Source organism: Ylistrum balloti, unplaced genomic scaffold (genome assembly GCF_031769215.1).
Source record: "Ylistrum balloti isolate Yb309-2 unplaced genomic scaffold, AGI_CSIRO_Ybal_v1 Utg370970, whole genome shotgun sequence".
In the NCBI taxonomy this organism is placed as follows: domain Eukaryota; kingdom Metazoa; phylum Mollusca; class Bivalvia; order Pectinida; family Pectinidae; genus Ylistrum; species Ylistrum balloti.
Window position 1 is genome coordinate 178,355 of NW_026782544.1, and position 17,720 is coordinate 196,074.

Genomic DNA, 17,720 nt, shown 5'->3' on the forward strand with positions numbered 1-17,720 from the left:
TCAATCGATTTATACATCAATTACGTTTACTGAATTAAACAAAAATTCGAAATATCCTATTTTAGTTTAAACTTTATTTTATTTTAAACTGTATAACATTTCAGCAATACAAACAGTATACATAAGGATTCGAAAACAAGTACAAAGTACTTATATTAATCCGTCTCCTGAATTTACGAAGCATCGATTGGACGGCACTGACTAATATTATACATTATATATTGAGCATATTGGTACATAATTAGGGAAATGACGATATTTGGGAAGAAAGGGGGGAGGGGGGGTGCAAAGGAGTTGACAGAAAAGTTGAAGGAGTTAAAGAATGAAGCAATGCAAATATGCTGCATTATGGAGGGGAACCGAGCTGAAATCAAACTTAAATTTGGACACACATGGTTGACCGTACATGTCAAGTAAGTCTATAATACATCAGTGGTAAGTAAACACAATTTTACAAAAACCACCCGTGAGTAATTGGAGAATCAGTACTGTACCACAGTCTACTGTAATCTCACATATTACAAATATCATTACACAAAACTATGACAATATGCATATAAAATTTTACATACGTAATCTACATTGAAATGCCATGCCGAACAAGTCATCATCATCATCATCATTCTTTATTCCTCAAAGCTGAGAGTACAGAAAAAGAAAGTTTAAAGCGAAATGGATAAATTTACATGAAGAAAATGAGTGCTAAAAGCACATTGCAATCAAGGATCACTTTTGACCAATTTTCTGAGCTCAAAATACATTTATATTTCACACAGTTCACCAGCATGGAAATAGATTTCCGCTGTTTTATGCAGTAGATAGGCACAGTCCTTTGTAAATTCCTCTGTTATAGAATTACTTTCAAATTCAAATCCCGAAATGTTCCCTCTAAATATTGTCTGGAGCAGGAGTTCTTCTGCAAGGCTGGACATGATCAAATATGGTTGTACACCGTAATAATCCACCACTTTTGTCATGAATGTGTCTTTAAAAATAAATGTACTTGTACATTCTGTGACAAAATGTCTTATTGTGTCGTAAAACGGATTGTTACACAACCTACATGTATTGTACTGTTCTACAGGAACACACGTTAGCATTTTACAAATATAAAGGACTGTCCTTTTGTCGATGTCCGGTGTTTTGAGCATGACATACGGCTTATTATAGGTAGAGTGGACAGATCGAAATCGAACGAATTCGTTATCACTGTTCATTCTCTCGATCAATAAGCGATCTTCGCGTATTTGAATAGCTCCTTTAACTAAAAGTTTCCATTGAGCCTTGGACGGGAATTCTGCGCATAGGATATAATACTGTATCCATTCTAATAATTCATATTTGGTTAAGATTGCTAGGATATCAGGGATAAACCCCATTTGCTTTGATTTCGGTCCATCTATATATTTAAGAACTCTACGAATAAAAATACTTTTTGGAATGCTGTTTGGTGAACAATCAACAATACAACGTAAGAAGTACATTTTTCTTTTCTCAATTTCACACTGGATCCTGTGTAGTCCGACTATACTTTCGCACATATCCGATCGAGTGGATGTCCGTAGATTAAGTATATGCTTTACTGCATAGTGTTGGAAAGTTTCGAGCTTTCGGATATCGCATTTAGTTAGATTATTCCATAATTCGCATCCATATAACATCGACGGAAGTATAACTTTCCTGTAGATGCTAATAAGAGTAAGCGGTTTCGTATAAGTACAGTCAGTTCCCATGCGTGTGATTGAGTGTAACATGTTACGGCCTTTCTTACAAGCGTTGTCAACGGCGTCGGCGTTTTTCAGGTTGGAAGAGAGAAGTACTCCTAAGTGTACCTCCTTATCGACTATACGAAGTGGGTTGCTATTAATCATCCAATTCAGATTTCTGCATGTACTTCGAAAAGCTACTATGTTGCATTTTGATGCATTAAACTGAAATTTCCATTTTTCAGCATACCTTTGTGTGACATCTAGCAGAGTTTGTAAGGCCCTAGGGCTAGTAGTAACAAGGGCAACGTCATCAGCTAAACATGGATTGCCACATTCAATGGATTGTACTTTCGTGCCAACGTTAGTAGTCTCCAATTCAATTAGCATATCATTAATATGCAGCAAGTATAGAAATGTCGAGATGATTCCACCTTGTCTGACTGATCTTTGGACCTTGAACCAACGAGATCGGGCACGATTGTAAACTACCGCGCTGTATATGTCCTGATATGCGTTACGCAATATTCTGTACAAATTTCCAGTGACTCCAATCTTGTAAAGTTTACTGAATATACTGTTGTGTTGCACCGTGTCAAAAGCTTTATATGTATCTAAGAATGCTACATAGACTTTGCTGTTCTGTTCTAAATTCTCATATATACACTCACGCAGACTAAATGCTGTAGTTATACAGCTTAAACCTTTCTGAAAACCCTGTTGTTGAGCAGAAGGAAATTCAACGTGGGAATCATGAAGCCAGCGTGATACTCGTTTGCAAATCACTCTTTCCATGAGTTTGTAGAGTACCGGTAGCAAGGAAATCGGTCTATAGTTGTTAGGGTCATTCTTTTTCTTAAAGCCTCCTTTATGAATAGGAACAAGGATTCCTCGTTTCCACGTTTTTGGAATATATCCTGTGGTTCGGATGGAGTTCATTAGTTTTTGGATAACTTCGATGAGGGCTTTTCCTCCAAAGCGAACGTGTTCGTTTGATATCATATCTGCTCCAGGAGCTTTTCCAAGTTTCATCTGCCTGACAGCTGATACGATTTCTTCAAAAGTGAACTTGATATCAAGATCGTCCTTTACTGCGAATTGCAAATTACAGTCATCGATGATCGTGTTATCTGCATATAATTTTTCGTAAAAGTCCGCAAACGTTTCGACTATGCTTTGGGGGTCACGGGCAAGTGTTCCCTCGTAGACTAGTTCCGTGCAAGCATCGAGTGTTTTGTTTTTACGCTTCCGCACAATTCTCCAGAATAATCTAGCATCCACATCCGCTGTCTCGTCTAGCTCGCTATTAACTTGATCTAAATATTTATCGTGTGTTTCTCTATGTAGGTTCCGAAAGACGTTCTTTGCGTTTTTATAGTTCCTGTATGAATCATATTGTAGCCCACGAGGTCTGTTTTCATTAATCCATACCTGTCGGTACCTCAGTGCTGCATTGTGAGCACTTTCAAGCTCTCCTGTCCAATACGGTTTAAGATACTCCCTAAAACGTCGTTTAGGGATAGTTTCATCAGCTGATATTGCCATGCATAAGGTTAACTGTTCATATAATGCATCGATACCAAACTGTGTCGACATGTCATATTCATGAATATTACGTAGCTTATATGCCAAGGTTAGTTGATATGAAATCAGATGATCAACGGTAGCTTTGCTCCACGCAATATGGTCCACGTTATCATTACAAATATCATTACACAGAACTATGACAATATGCATATAAAATTTTACATACGTAATCTACATTGAAATGCCATGCCGAACAAGTGCACTGGCAGTTAGGTATTAATATGTGCATACTTATAGACATTTGATAAAACTCAAGATGAGAACTTAGAACCGTTTCGACTGGTAGATAAAAAATATCCTATTTTATACATGTTGGACCATGTGCTGGCAATTTGCAATATACGAACTGGTAGCAATGCATTGAGTGTAAAAGTCACCTCCATTACAACCAACAAGAGTTTGCTGAAGACTTTAGTTATACAACATATTTTACAACTGAATTATAAACTGGACGATATGCAACAAAAGCGCCAAGAGAAACAGACTACAGGCATGTCTCTAAGGACTTGGAAAAATTGTCACACAATGCAAATATAAACAAACAGACTAAACTATCCCTTTAAAATATTATTGAATAGTAATGTTTATCGTAGAAGGAAATACGATGTAACATTATATTAAAAATATGGATGATTTCTTTGTGTTCTTCAGCCTTCTTTTACCATCATATCAAACTGCTTTTTTCTGATGCCAGTTCGCAAGCAAACAGTTTTCAAAGCAACGGTATCATCAGATTATTTTTTCCCAAAAAACCGACACCCCCAACCAAAAGTAAAATAATTTTGATTGGTGTCATGGGAGTTGGTTTCAGGGTGTTTTAGTCTCTTCAATGAAAACAAATATTCTGCATGTCCACTTCTAGTCGATATCTACGTATATACGACCATGGAGTTATACAGCAGACTATTCCCTGCCTCTTGCAGAACTGCAGGGGTGCCACCATCAGTCACCTGTCACGAAGGGGACTTCAGAATTTAAGGTTTAATTGCTGCTCTCGATCATTAGTTGATCATGTGTTCATTTCAGTCAGTGTTTCAGTGAACCTGTCTATTTCAAAACTACTGGAGGTAAATCCATTCGTACTTTTATTAAAGTATTTAGAAGTAATCTATCAAAATATTTATCACCGCAGAAAGGACGACGCGGTATCAATACAGGATTGATCACAGGAGACGGGAACAAGTTATACTACCACAATATTGATTAAAGGGTACAGAATAATTGTATCATCACAGGATTGATCACAGTAAACAAGAGAACAAGTTAAACTATCACAATATTAATTACAGTAAACAAGAGACCAAGTTATACTATCACAATATTGATTACAGTAAACAAGAGACCAAGTTATACTATCACAATATTGGTTACGGTAATCAAGAGACCAAGTTATACTATCACAATATTGGTTACGGTAATCAAGAGACCAAGTTATACTATCACAATATTAATTACAGGGGACAGAATAATGGTATCATCACAATATTGATCACAGAAGGCAGGGGAACAAGTTGTATTATCACAATATTAATCACAGCAGAACAGAGAACAAGTGGTATTGTCACAAAATCAAATACAGGTGACATATCAACAAGGGTTATCATTACAATATTGATCACAGGAGAGAGGAGAACAAGGGGTATCCTCAATAGCTTGATCACAAGAGACAGAACAACAAGTAGCAACATTATAATATTGATCACAGGAGAGAGAACAAGGGATATCCTCAATAGCTTGATCACAAGAGACAGAACAACAAGTAGTATTATTACAATATTGTCCACTTTCATCGCAGTTGAAGCAATTGCCACAGTTTTAGTGGTCCGACTACTCCCCTGCCGGCGCGTGCTCTGACTTTTCTCCAAACCGTCTACCTGAATTTTTAGACTTGTCGGCGATTTCTGCGTCTCCTTCCATCAGAGCTTTCATTTTTTCCACTCTGTGTGTCGACATCCTCTGTCTGAGCTGTAGGTCTGAGAAACCCTTGTGATTCCTTAGGTTTCTGCTTGGTTTTGACAAATGCTTCCAATTCCACAGCATGGCGAATTGCCTCATTAAGACTCGCTGGTCGAGCTTGCTTTATCCGTAGCCTCATGTCGGAGTAACCAAGGCACCAATTGATCCCTTGATAGGACTTCTATGATATCTAAGGTAGCGGTTGGATACGTCTGGTTTGCCAATCTCCTTATACTCTGTCCAAGCTCTGGCGTTAGTTTACTGTAGCCTTTGGTCGTAGCTGGGCACGGTAGAGTTATGTCTGGATGGGCGGTGTAAATCGTTCACTATGGACAGCAATTAAGTCCTTATACCTTTTAACATGTCCGCCTGGGAGGTTACCTAGCATACCTTGCACTCCTTGTGCTTGGCCACGTAACGAGACGGCAAGGTACAAGCCTTTCTCTGTTTCACTCCAGTTGGCCAGGGCAGCACAAGACTCGAAATGGGCTGTACTACACCACGTACCCTGAAACCACTCACAGGCAGAGACAGTCTATCACCCGTCACAAGCAGCAAATGACACAACCACTGTGCTGGCCAACGACCGACCACGTGTTCTGGACTAGTCGAAGTCCCCCCCCCCCTCTCTCTCTCTCTCTCTCTCTCTCTCTCTCTCTCTCTCTCTCTCTCTCTCTCTCTCTCTCTCTCTCTCTCTCTCTCTCTCTCTCTCTCTCTCTCTCTCTGTGTGTGTGTGTGTGTGATCTTCCTACCAGAACAACAACAAAGTATGGTCACTGGACTGGACTTTCTCTCTCTGTGTGTGTGTGTGTGTGTGTGTGTATGATCTGCCTACCAGAACAACAACAAAGTATGGTCACTGGACTGGGCTTTCTCTCTCTCTCTCTCTCTGTGTGTGTGTGTGTGTGTGTGTGTGTGTGATCTGCCTACCAGAACAACAACAAAGTATGGTCACTGGACTGGGCTTGTCAGAGTTGCCTTTGCAGGCAACCCATTACTCAGGAGCTACCATAGTAGCTATAAAGCCTTTTTATCCGCCACTTGTCAATATTCTTCAAAATATGCAAAAGACTTTCATACTTGCTTACTTATTTTAATGGGTCTTTCAGCGGATGAGAAAAGATAGCGAAAAGAGTAGGCGGGGAAACGTATAATTGATGGGAGAGAGTGGGATATATATAGACAAGGTAGAGAGGGGCCATCTAAGCTACTTAACCTTATCTAAAAACTATCATTTAGAAGGCGACCTCCGTTTAAATTGTATGCCTAGCCTAACATTCAGCTCCACTCAGCAAGAAGACCGGTGTCGACACTGGGAGATAGAAAAAGGGGTTTCAAAACTAGGTAAATTCCGATATGTGGTTGTATTTAGAGGTCCGCCAATATTACTTAATACATATTCCCTAATGATACTCTAACCACTTGGCTGGCGTTATCACGCCCACTCTTTTCCGAATAGCCATAGAAGTTTTTATCGTGCAACTCTCACTCGGGCCGCCGGTTTAATTCCCATCCGACGGATTGTTGATTAATGGTTAGTTGTTAGTATGGTGTTGGGGTGTTTTTTTCACACTAGTGGTAGCCAGTTTTTATGTACATGACAGTCGTGTGAAGCTCAAGTACCAGGACATTCACATAAATAAACAATTATTTAAGAATCAACAAGTACATTCCTATATAATCATATTTACAGAGTAAACTGCCTTTTCATTAATAAAAGATAATTAGAAATTGTTGGCTATCACTTTAAATCGTCTTCTCCTTAGTAATCAAATAGAATTAACAGTTGTATCAAAAGTCTACCGAGCATTATTTAAAGGGGGATAACTCTAACGAAAATCGTCACATACCTGCTAGGCAATGCTAGGGAACTTTACTTTTACTATGTTCTTATACGGGGTAATGGTCTGACTAAGTTAGAAATCAAAGTAATGACCAATTTACAGAAACAAACCATTCAAGTTATTACCTAAACCAGTAGGGCAGGTTTTTTTTTAAACAATTCGGGAAACTTTTATTTTCGTATTCGTGGCATGAATTTAGTCGTAACAACGAAGTTCTGCTATTCTCTGTGTTTGTCTATTGAACTGACGTAATTGAACAATTCGTGTAAGAAAAAATAATATAATAACGTTCATTGCTATAATCTATGGAAGAGTGTAGTTTTGTTATAGGGTACCACGTCCGTTTCAGGCTCAGTAAACCAGTTTTACTCCCAACAAATATTACATATTATTCATACGCTAGAAAGTAGTTCGTAATATTTAACATAGTCGTTTTGTAAAATGAATAACAAACATGCTATTATCAATTGATGCTGGTATGTAATTTGTACGTTGTTTGAAAAAAGGGGTTATTACCAACAACATTCGTTTCTTTTAACAAAGTTTTAATCAGGAAGTCGCAAGCATAATTAGCGGATCGCTGTGACGTGTCGCGGCCATCTTCCGATGACTCGATAAGCAATGACAAGTGTCACAAGACTAAAGGTCTGAGTCTCAAAATGTCAGAATCTAGACCCCAACATCAATCCCAGTACCGTGGCTGGCTGTATAAATGGACAAACTATTTGAGGGGGTACCAGAAACGATGGTTTGTGCTTCAGAATGGCCTACTTTCGTACTACAGGTAATTACAAGAGTGAGGGTTTGGCGGAAGGGAATCCTGCAGAACGCACACCATTCTGCATATGGAATCGATCTGTTATGATGTTCCAAGCATGCTCACTGTACAAGTTCACCAACTTATCAGAATACATGTATACGAGTGCACATATATTCATCCTGCGTCACGGTGGCACGTTTTACTAGTTTTACCTCTGAAATTTCGTCCTATCCAATAAAAACGTATATATTGCCGAAAGTATCAACAACTGGGTTAAAAAATACGTTAACCCCACGACTGACCTGTGAATAGGCTTATATTTGTTAGTAATGATTATGCTAACAATATAATTATTCCAAAATGATATTTTTATCGCTTAACACCAAAATACCTTTTCCAGACAGGTTGACATCAAGACGATAAATTTGGTTAACATTTGCCACATTCATACATGTGTTTAATTGTAGCATTCAATTTGTTTTATGCATTTTGTACTAGATGGCTGGGGAGAAAGTTTAGAGTATTAGCAAAACATAACCAGGGTATTATATGCTACTTCTTCCTACGACCTCTTCTTAGACATCAATGGTTATCTGATGTCGATTAATTCAAGCTGATACAAGCTAAATACATCATATCAGTAACCCAGGGACTTGTCTGGCAACTCATGGTCCATTTATATGTTTAATGATAGTGACAAGGGTTTTTAGCTCTCAAGAAAGGGAAAACTGACTGATGTTTTTATCAATTATGCTTCTTTTTTATACTCTAAGGGCAGGGGGTTTCATCTTAGTTAAACAGGCTCTCATTTCTGATGGGTATGTCAATAACTTTGCTGAAATTGCAGATTATAGGCTTTTGTTGGTAAACAGTTCCCATTAGAGACAAGAGCAGGTTTCAACCAGTCAAGGAAATGTCTACCTGGCCATTTCTACATATCTATAATTCTGAATTTGTCGGGTCATAACTTGGTTTATACTTGGTCAATTTCTTTCATCAAACATATATACATATATATGGACCAAGGGTCAGCAACTTGTGCGTGCCAAATCTCTGCATCATTATAATGCATTTATGGACCACGGGCCGGGAATTCATGCCAAATCCCTGTGATGTTCTCTGTTCTTTTGCCACAACCCTGCACCATTATGCTTCTCAAGTACACCACACTAGGGCTGTTGACTCCATTCAACCCACCTCTATTGAAGCTTGTCCAGCTTAGTTACGAAACCTGGTAGTTTTAGCAGTGGTGTTACTCACACCATATAAATGGCTTTGTTGTGTCTTTAAGTCATGCTTATGGTTTCTAGAGAATCTATTTCCCTTTATGATGCCTTTTGAATATCTTTTTTACCTACAACCAGAAAACATCTCATTTAATACAAAAATCATCAACTACCTCCACCTCTGTACCCTCGACCTTCAAGACACCAGATGACCTGATCAATCATCTGCTTCAACAGTTTTATTACATGATGTATATTCATCAGAATATTGTCCTCGCTGAAATAAATCTGTCAAAGCCAGATGATTTGATTCTACATTAGGCATGTCAGATGGCCAGATGCAGTTTAACACACATGAAATACATACATACAGATGCGAAAATAATATAAATGCAAATTTAGATTCCCACTCTAGTCAGTAGTGAGATACAACACCTATCATAATGTATTTTTAAATGAAAATATTCTGTAAACCTTTCTCTCAGAGCATGGAAGCATAGGTGAGTAGTTGTCTCCTCTTTGGTGTTGAGTTACATGTGAATCTCCCCACTCATGAGTTTTGCTGAAGAGTTGTCCCCCCATAAATCACTTCGGGTGATGAGTTATCTTCCCTTGGTCATTCATGGATTTTTTAGGTCACCTAAAGTCTCGGAATGACCTATTGCAATCCCCTTTTGTCCAGCGTCGTGCATCTTAAACTTTTAACATTTTCTGTTTTTTTTTTCTGGATAACTCGAGAACCAATTTCAAAGAAATTTTACAAAAATCTTCCATGGCTTTAGGCACACAAAATATGTATATAATGTGATGCCTGAGGGGCGGGGCCAAAAAAGGTCATATTGATTGAAACTTCAAAAATATTCTTCTCAAATCCAGAATAAAATAAGTTTAATCAATGGAAAGGCCTTAAGATGCTTTACTAAAATTTATCTTGTTCTTTGCAGGATATTGTCCCTATTTGATGTGAAGCATGCTTGGGTGAAGGAAATCAGTTTTGTATAAACGATGGGTCTCTGGCCAGAGAGGCAGGGCCCAATAGGGAAAATCTACCAATTTCTTTAAAATCTATCTTGTTCTTTAGGAATAGCCAACGATTGTCCATATTTGGTGTGAAGCATGCTTGGGTGAAGGAAAATCAGTTTTTTTAACAAACATTAATGTTCATTTGTTAGGATCCAGAATGAGTTGAACTATAATTACCATTTAAATTTGTCTGTTTTACCTATGGGACATCTACTGTAGGTTCAATCCAAGGGCCTTAATCCAGTAAAGCAGACATTCAAATGTTGGCTTCAAACAAAATGCTTTGTAACATTAAGTCACTTACATTTCTTAGTATTTTTGCGAGTTTACATGAAATCATTTAAGTAAAGAACATGATTTTATCGCAGCTTGCAATTTATAAAGAATGAACATATTTATACTATCATATTTCTAACATGGTACATAATGGCTGTCCCCAAGCTGAGTAATGTTATGGGTGTGTATGCTTGAACATAAACACATTTGTATGGGTTAATTGATTTACAGGTAGAAGTATGTCTTCCTTGACCAAAATACATGTGTAAGAAATGTATGTATTTATTCTTATTTTGAATTTGCTGTTGAAAGTAATTTGTGTTGCTTCATGTTTGACCACCTGAAGTCAAACAGATTTACATAAACATCATTTAAAAGATTCTTTTCTTCCATGGTCCTGTAAATCATCACTCTATCTTGTAAATAGGTTAACCCCAATTGGAGCCAATCACTTGCTTCATATAATAAATGGATAATGTTCATTGGTTTATATAAGTTTCTCTATATAGCACATTTCACAATAGATTGCAATCGGCTGTCTCATATCTAGAACAAAAGCCAAGTTGGCGATAGTCTTTTGTGTACATAGAATGGCTTCATATTGGCCATTTAAAGGAAAATCCAGATATGAATACTGTTTTCTACTATAATGGATTCCTTTCGAATCAATTCATTTGAAGAATGTATATAAAATTTCATGGAACGTATGAAAATACTCCGAATGAAAAATATGTTGTGAAATTTTTATTGACAGAAAATGGTATGCATCGGCTTATAGTTCCCCATTCCACATTTGAGCTATATAATGAAATGTCCGCGAGAGAAAATCTCAACAGCAAACATGTTTACATAAGACTATAAATCCAAATCTCACATTTTTTCATTCAATTTAAGGCCAGTCTTTTTGTGGTCCAAACAATATTACTATTCCCTACACTACCCGTTGTCCTGTTACATATAAATTTGCCAGGTGTCACGAGGAATCCATCTGCATATGGTAAATTTGCAAGTATAGTGCCCAAGTATGTTTTTGGGGTCAGCTTTTTAAAAAAAAGTATGTTTAATATAGATATTGAATACCGGTTACTGTGGTGCAGTAGTTGATGTTTTGATCCATTGCTAATTAGGAAACCACAATCAGCATGACACTAATGCATTTACTGTTGGTCAGAAAACGATGTTTTTTTAACAGTCTGAAATTGTTCAGTCCTACCTTGTCCACATAAAAGCATGTAATATGTTCAGTATAGGCATGATCTTTCATGATATCAGTATCCACCAAGGTATCCTAAGGTACTTAATGATAGATTGCTTTCATGGACTTCAACATGGGGAAGCAGCAAACATCATTTACAGCCAAAGAGAGACTTGACACCACTGACTACACTGAAAGACTTTGGTTTTGTGCCAACACACTTTGACATCACAACATTCAACATTCGGTCATGTAAGAAAAAAAAATGCCTAAAGTCCCAACCCCTGACCAGAAAGGCTGATATAGATGGTGAGAGAGTTGTATTATTTCATATGAGAGTGCCAAGATGCTAGCATTGCTGTCAGTACGATAGAACTGCCTGTGCAGGCCATGCAGATCCAGGGAGGTCATAATCAAATTTACTATAGTTCATATAGAAAAATTCAATTTTTAAGCATAATTTGTTTATTTCTTTTAAAGATGGTTCAAACTTTGAAATTTCAAAGCATGGAACAGCAGTTAATGTTATGGACAATTTATATTATGTATACAATAAAGTTATCTCAATTATTTTTTTAACAAAATCACTTTTATAACATGTACAAGGAATATTGTGATTCAGGTGACCGTTAAGGCCCTTGGGCCTCTTGTTGCCTGTTGACAGATAAATGTATGTATAAAGAAAATCTAGATTTATTCCATTGGATGTGAGATTAATCAAGGTTGACCTAAATTCACATATGTACTTATGCGATTTTGTTCCATTCTACATTTCTCAGGTATTCGCAGCATATAAAGTGTAATTGAAATGACACATGTAACTAATTGTCTGGTGAACAAAACACAACAATATTCTACTACTAAACATATCGACTATACACTTAAGCCTCGGTTGCTGGATTTCATCTTAAATCTAGAGGTTAATATATCTACTATTTACTTACCATATAATGGGACATAAGTAATGTTTCAAAGTCAAGGCTTTTAGATGTAAATTCTTAGGAAAATAAATCAGTCAGTTTCTATTTACTTTTTTAGTTCAAATTTGAAAGAATATTGTACGAGTGTAAATAAAATGGATGGAAATATTTTTATATTAAGTTTATAAATGTATGTCATCAAAAGTATAGAAGAGAAACTGAAAAATGATATTTAATCATTATTATCACTGTTTATTATACATGTTCAGGCCTCTTGTCAAATGTTTTGTCATTGTACCACTTTATGTACATGTTCATGTGTGGGATTTTAAATTCAGTTGTGTGTTCCTTAACTGTTTCACCTTGCATTTCGGAATGTAGTCGATTTTGTTGAGATTTGCCTTTTGACAGAGGATGTGGGTCTGGAGATCTCCTTGCCATTTTTTTTTTAAAAATTTAGTAGGCATAATCATTATTTGTTCCAATTTCGTATTTTTTATCATTTTGTTTTAAAACATACAGCATGGAGCAGCTGTATGTTGGCCTACTCCACCACATCCTTGCTGTCATTTGTGAAGTTCAATTCAAAGGAAACTTTGAAGGTATTGATAAGCATGATGATATGACTTGCCATAGTTCTTTAAATAGAGAAGCATGTGTTTATACAGAGGAAGTTAATATTGTAGATTCTTTTATCATTTACAACATGGCTGTGGAATCTCTGGTCCCTCTGATATGTATATGAATATGAAATCCTTGACTAATAAAACACATTTTTTCTTTGTTTGTTTGTCAAATTAGACAACATGGAAGTACTATGAACTGAGTCCTGGTATATTTGATATCAGTTCTGCATCTTTAAGATAAATTCTTCAGTTGTTGAAATCAATAAATGTTTGTTAAGTTATACATTATGTCTCATGCCCGTGTTGGTATAACTTAAATTTTAAATAACACTAGTTGGCTAAAGTATTTTCTTGTAAACATACATTTTCTTCCACAGAAGATGTATTCCTGTCAAAATGATATCTCCTGTCCACTTTTCATGATTATATTGATTATTGTACTGATTATGATGGTGCTGGTGAGTTGAAATTAAAATGGAAAGCATATACTTAAGGTAAATCATATTGCTACAGGTAATATTTGTAAATTACTTGGTATACCGTACTAGTTAAATGTGATGGAATCATATGTAATTAGTGGTTCTTTCAGTAGTTTCTATGACAAGATCTATGAAGCAAATATTTTGTTATTTCATTTTTAGCCCACCATCATCAGATGACATATGCTATTCAAATTGCTCTGCGTCCATGGTCCATCGTCTGTGGTCCGTCCATCCATTCGTCAACCATTTTTGTTATCGCTATTTCTTGGGAATTACTAAATGGATCTTTCTCGTATTACATATGTAGGTTCTCCTTGGTTCCTAGTTGTGCCCATTTGATTTTGGGTTTGATAAAAAAATGGCCAACAGGCAGCAATCTTGGATTTTTTCAATGAAGTTTGTTATCGCTATTTCTTGAAAATAAAGAGATGGATCTCTCCCAAATTTCATATGTAGGTTCCCCTTGGTCTAGTTGTGCCAATGTAATTTTTTGGACTGTTCCAAAAAGCAAAAAGGCTGACAGGCAGCCATCTTGTATTTTAATTTTTAAAGTTTGTTATCACTATTTCTTGAACAGTACAGGACAGATCTTTTTTTAAATTTGATCCCAAGTTGTGCCTGGTTGATTTGGTACTGATCAGAAAAAACAAATGGCCTGCATGGGGCCATCTTTGATTATGACTGTGAAAGATTGTTATTACTATTTCTTGAGAACTACTCTATAGTTCTCTCTCAAATGTTGTAGAGGTTCCTTTTGGTCCCTTGTAGTGCCTGTTTGAGTTTGGGACTGATCAGAAAAACAAAATGGCTGACAGGCAGCCATCTTGGATTTTGCCTAATAAAAATTGTTATTGCTTTTTCTTAAGAAGTGCTGAATGAATATCTCTCAAATTTCATAAGTTTGTTCACTTTGGTCTCTCCTTGTGCTGGTTTGATTTTGGGACTGATCAGAAGAAACACAATGACTTTCAGACGACATTTCTTGATTTGGCAGGTAAAGATTATCATCACTATTTCTGCAAAGGAATGTTAAACTGTCTTATCGTCAAGAGCAAAAATAGAGAAGAGAAAAGAAGGGAAAACATCCAACATCCAACTTAAAAAGAGCATATTAAGATCAAACAATTTCTTTACAATCTATCATCTTTTGGAATTGCAGAATATTGTCAAAATATAGTCTGAAGCATGTTTGGTTGAGGGAAAATCAGTTTGGTATAAACGGTGGGTCCTGGCCCCCTGGGGCTAAAAGGGGCGAACCCAGTAAGGAAAATCTATCAACTTCTTGGAAATCTATCTTGTTCTTCAGGAATTGCAGGATATTGTCCAAAATTGGTCTGAAGCATGCTTGGGTGAAGGGAAATCAGTTTTGTATAAACAGTGGGTCTCTGCCACTTGGGACTAGATAGTATAGAAGGGGCTCAATGGGGAAAGTCTATCAATTTCTTAAAAATCTACCTTGTTCTTCAGGAATCATAGGATATCATCCATATTTGGTCTGAAGCATGCTTGGGTGAAGGGAAATTAGTGTTGTATAAACGGTTAGGGAAAATCCATCAATTTCTGTAAAATCTATCTTCTTCACTTTGCACCATTAACTATTCCTTTGATATTTGGTTCTTTGAAGCAATAGTGATCCCCACTGAATAACTAGAGTATCGCTGAGCATCGGGAGATAAACACAATCATAACTGATAATTTGTCCTGGGGTCTGGCCCTACCCCAGGACTGATTACATCTTTGAAGCCATTGAGATTACCATCCCATAACTTAATAACATTGCTGGACATCAAGTGATTAAAATCTGATCTCAGTCCCCCAACACCTTGAAGCCATATCTGTTGGGTGAGGCTCATCTGGAAAAATATTTCTAAAGAAGTGTTAAGTTTTGCATTATTGACTTAAATATTCAGGTGAGTGATACAGGCCATCTGGGCCTCTTGTTTAGCTTTAGGTTCAGGCTCAATATAATGAAAAGTATTTGATCAGTTTCATAGATATAATCTGAAATCGAAATAAATGTATAATACTGTTTTCTACATAACTTGCATTTGATAGTTTCACGTTTACATTCATGAAAACAGCATTTCAAAACAAAAGTGCAGAATCTCAATTTGAGATATTTTCAATCCATATCTTTTGCGAGGTCACATTGAATTAGTCACCCTGAATTTTATGACATCACAATGGAAACAACAGGAACCTTAAGTCAATGAAATCTTTGCTAGGTCATATTACTTATGTGCCATATAATGGTTCCTTGTGTTATGACACTTCTAGCAGGGTATTGATGTGATAAAGATCTCGTTCCATCCTACTGATCTATGATTAAGGGTGTGTGTTAGCAGTAACATACATGTAAATTGGAAGAAGACTTTTTCCCTATACCAGTTACTGAAGGGTACAAGATTAAACTTGGTTATATAAATTTTTATTTTCTAGATCACAGGCAGAAATGGCACACACTTGTCGAGGAACGATCAATCTAGCCAATGCCTTCATACATACAGAAGATTCTAATACCATTGTCATCTCTAATGGGGGTACACAGACCTTCTATCTAAAGGCTACATCTGAGGTGGAGAGACAGAAGTGGGTCACAGCCCTCGAGCTCGCTAAAAATGATGCCCATTCGGAACCAGGTATAAAATGATGAATCCAGTCAACAAAATTTTATTTTGTGAGAAAAGTAGGAATGATGAACAGGTTCCATACCAAGATGCCTGCACTATAAAACTATCTGTTATACATCCAAATGTATATATGTGATACATGTCAAATTTCAGATGTGGGTACATCTCATTGTCCCTAATTGTGTATTGACCACTTAAGTTAAGACTGGTCAAGGGAAACAAGATGGAGGCCAGACAAGCTTTTTTGGAGTAGCATACTGGAAGAAACTTTCTCAAATTTCCTAGCTTTCTCCTTAGCTTGGTCCTTACTTCTGCAGTGTCCATTTTAGGACAGATTGAGAAAACAACATGAACAGGAGGTTGCCATATTTGACTTTGAACCTGGTTAAATTGTATGTTTTCACTGTTTCTTGAGAAGTGCTGGATGGAGTTATCTAAAGTTTTAATTAATTCAGTTGTCAGTTATTTACTTAGTAAATAGAAAAGAAAGACAGAAAAAGGAGGAAGGATCAGACTTGTTAAAGACGAATAAATATCCTGCCATTGTTGAGAGGGATCAGACTTGTTAAAGACGAATAAATATCCTGCCATTGTTGAGAGGGATCAGACTTGTTAAAGACGAATAAATATCCTGCCATTGTTGAGAGGGATCAGACTTGTTAAAGACGAATAAATATCCTGCCATTGTTGAGAGGGATCAGACTTGTTAAAGACGAATAAATATCCTGCCATTATTGAGAGGGATCAGACTTGTTAAAGACGAATAAATATCCTGCCATTGTTGAGAGGGATCAGACTTGTTAAAGACGAATAAATATCCTGCCATTGTTGAGAGGGATCAGACTTGTTAAAGACGAATAAATATCCTGCCATTGTTGAGAGGGATCAGACTTGTTAAAGACGAATAAATATCCTGCCATTGTTGAGAGGGATCAGACTTGTTAAAGACGAATAAATATCCTGCCATTGTTGAGAGGGATCTTTTTATTTAGCTGCTGATTTGTATCTTTTTCATCTACAGATAGTGACGAGGAGGAGGCCCCAGAGCCAGACAAAAATGAGTTACAAAACATGCTTAAGACACTTGCCTCAAAGCTTGAGGACATGAACACTTGTAATGATCTCATCTCCAAACATGGAAGTGGCCTCCAGAGGGCGCTCACAGAACTAGAAACTCTAAATAACACTGAAGATGCAGGAAGTAAGCTGAAAGTTGTCAATGAGAGAGCGACCATGTTTCGAATCACATCAAATGCCATGATCAATGTAAGATTGTAATTTATTCTGTAGTTTATACATTTCATGTTTAGTTAGCAGTGTTCCTCTCACTTCAACAAATGTATTTTAATTCTCATTCATTTCTAGCTATCAGGTTAAAGATGCACTGAATGTATTGTAGGTGTGTGACACTGATTTTTTCTTTCTTATCAACAAAAGTGATTTATTTCAATAATCTTTAGAGAAAACTGAATGTTCATCAGTGGCAACT

General features: G+C 36.7%; 1 protein-coding gene across 3 annotated transcripts in view; it reads left to right on the forward strand.

The window, feature by feature from the left end:
• The first annotated feature begins 7,716 nt into the window (after positions 1-7,716).
• Positions 7,717-17,720, forward strand: part of LOC132559812 (oxysterol-binding protein 1-like) — a 31,677-nt gene continuing 21,673 nt past the window's right edge. For 2 of the 3 annotated variants that reach the window (XM_060224437.1, XM_060224438.1), the window contains exons 1-4: positions 7,717-7,877; positions 9,565-9,579; positions 16,041-16,240; positions 17,253-17,497. In XM_060224437.1, the coding sequence (XP_060080420.1) occupies positions 7,753-7,877; positions 9,565-9,579; positions 16,041-16,240; positions 17,253-17,497 (585 nt within the window). In that variant the 5' untranslated portion in view covers positions 7,717-7,752. The remainder of the gene's footprint in view (positions 7,878-9,564; positions 9,580-16,040; positions 16,241-17,252; positions 17,498-17,720) is intronic. The other variant, XM_060224439.1, reaches the window with a different exon arrangement.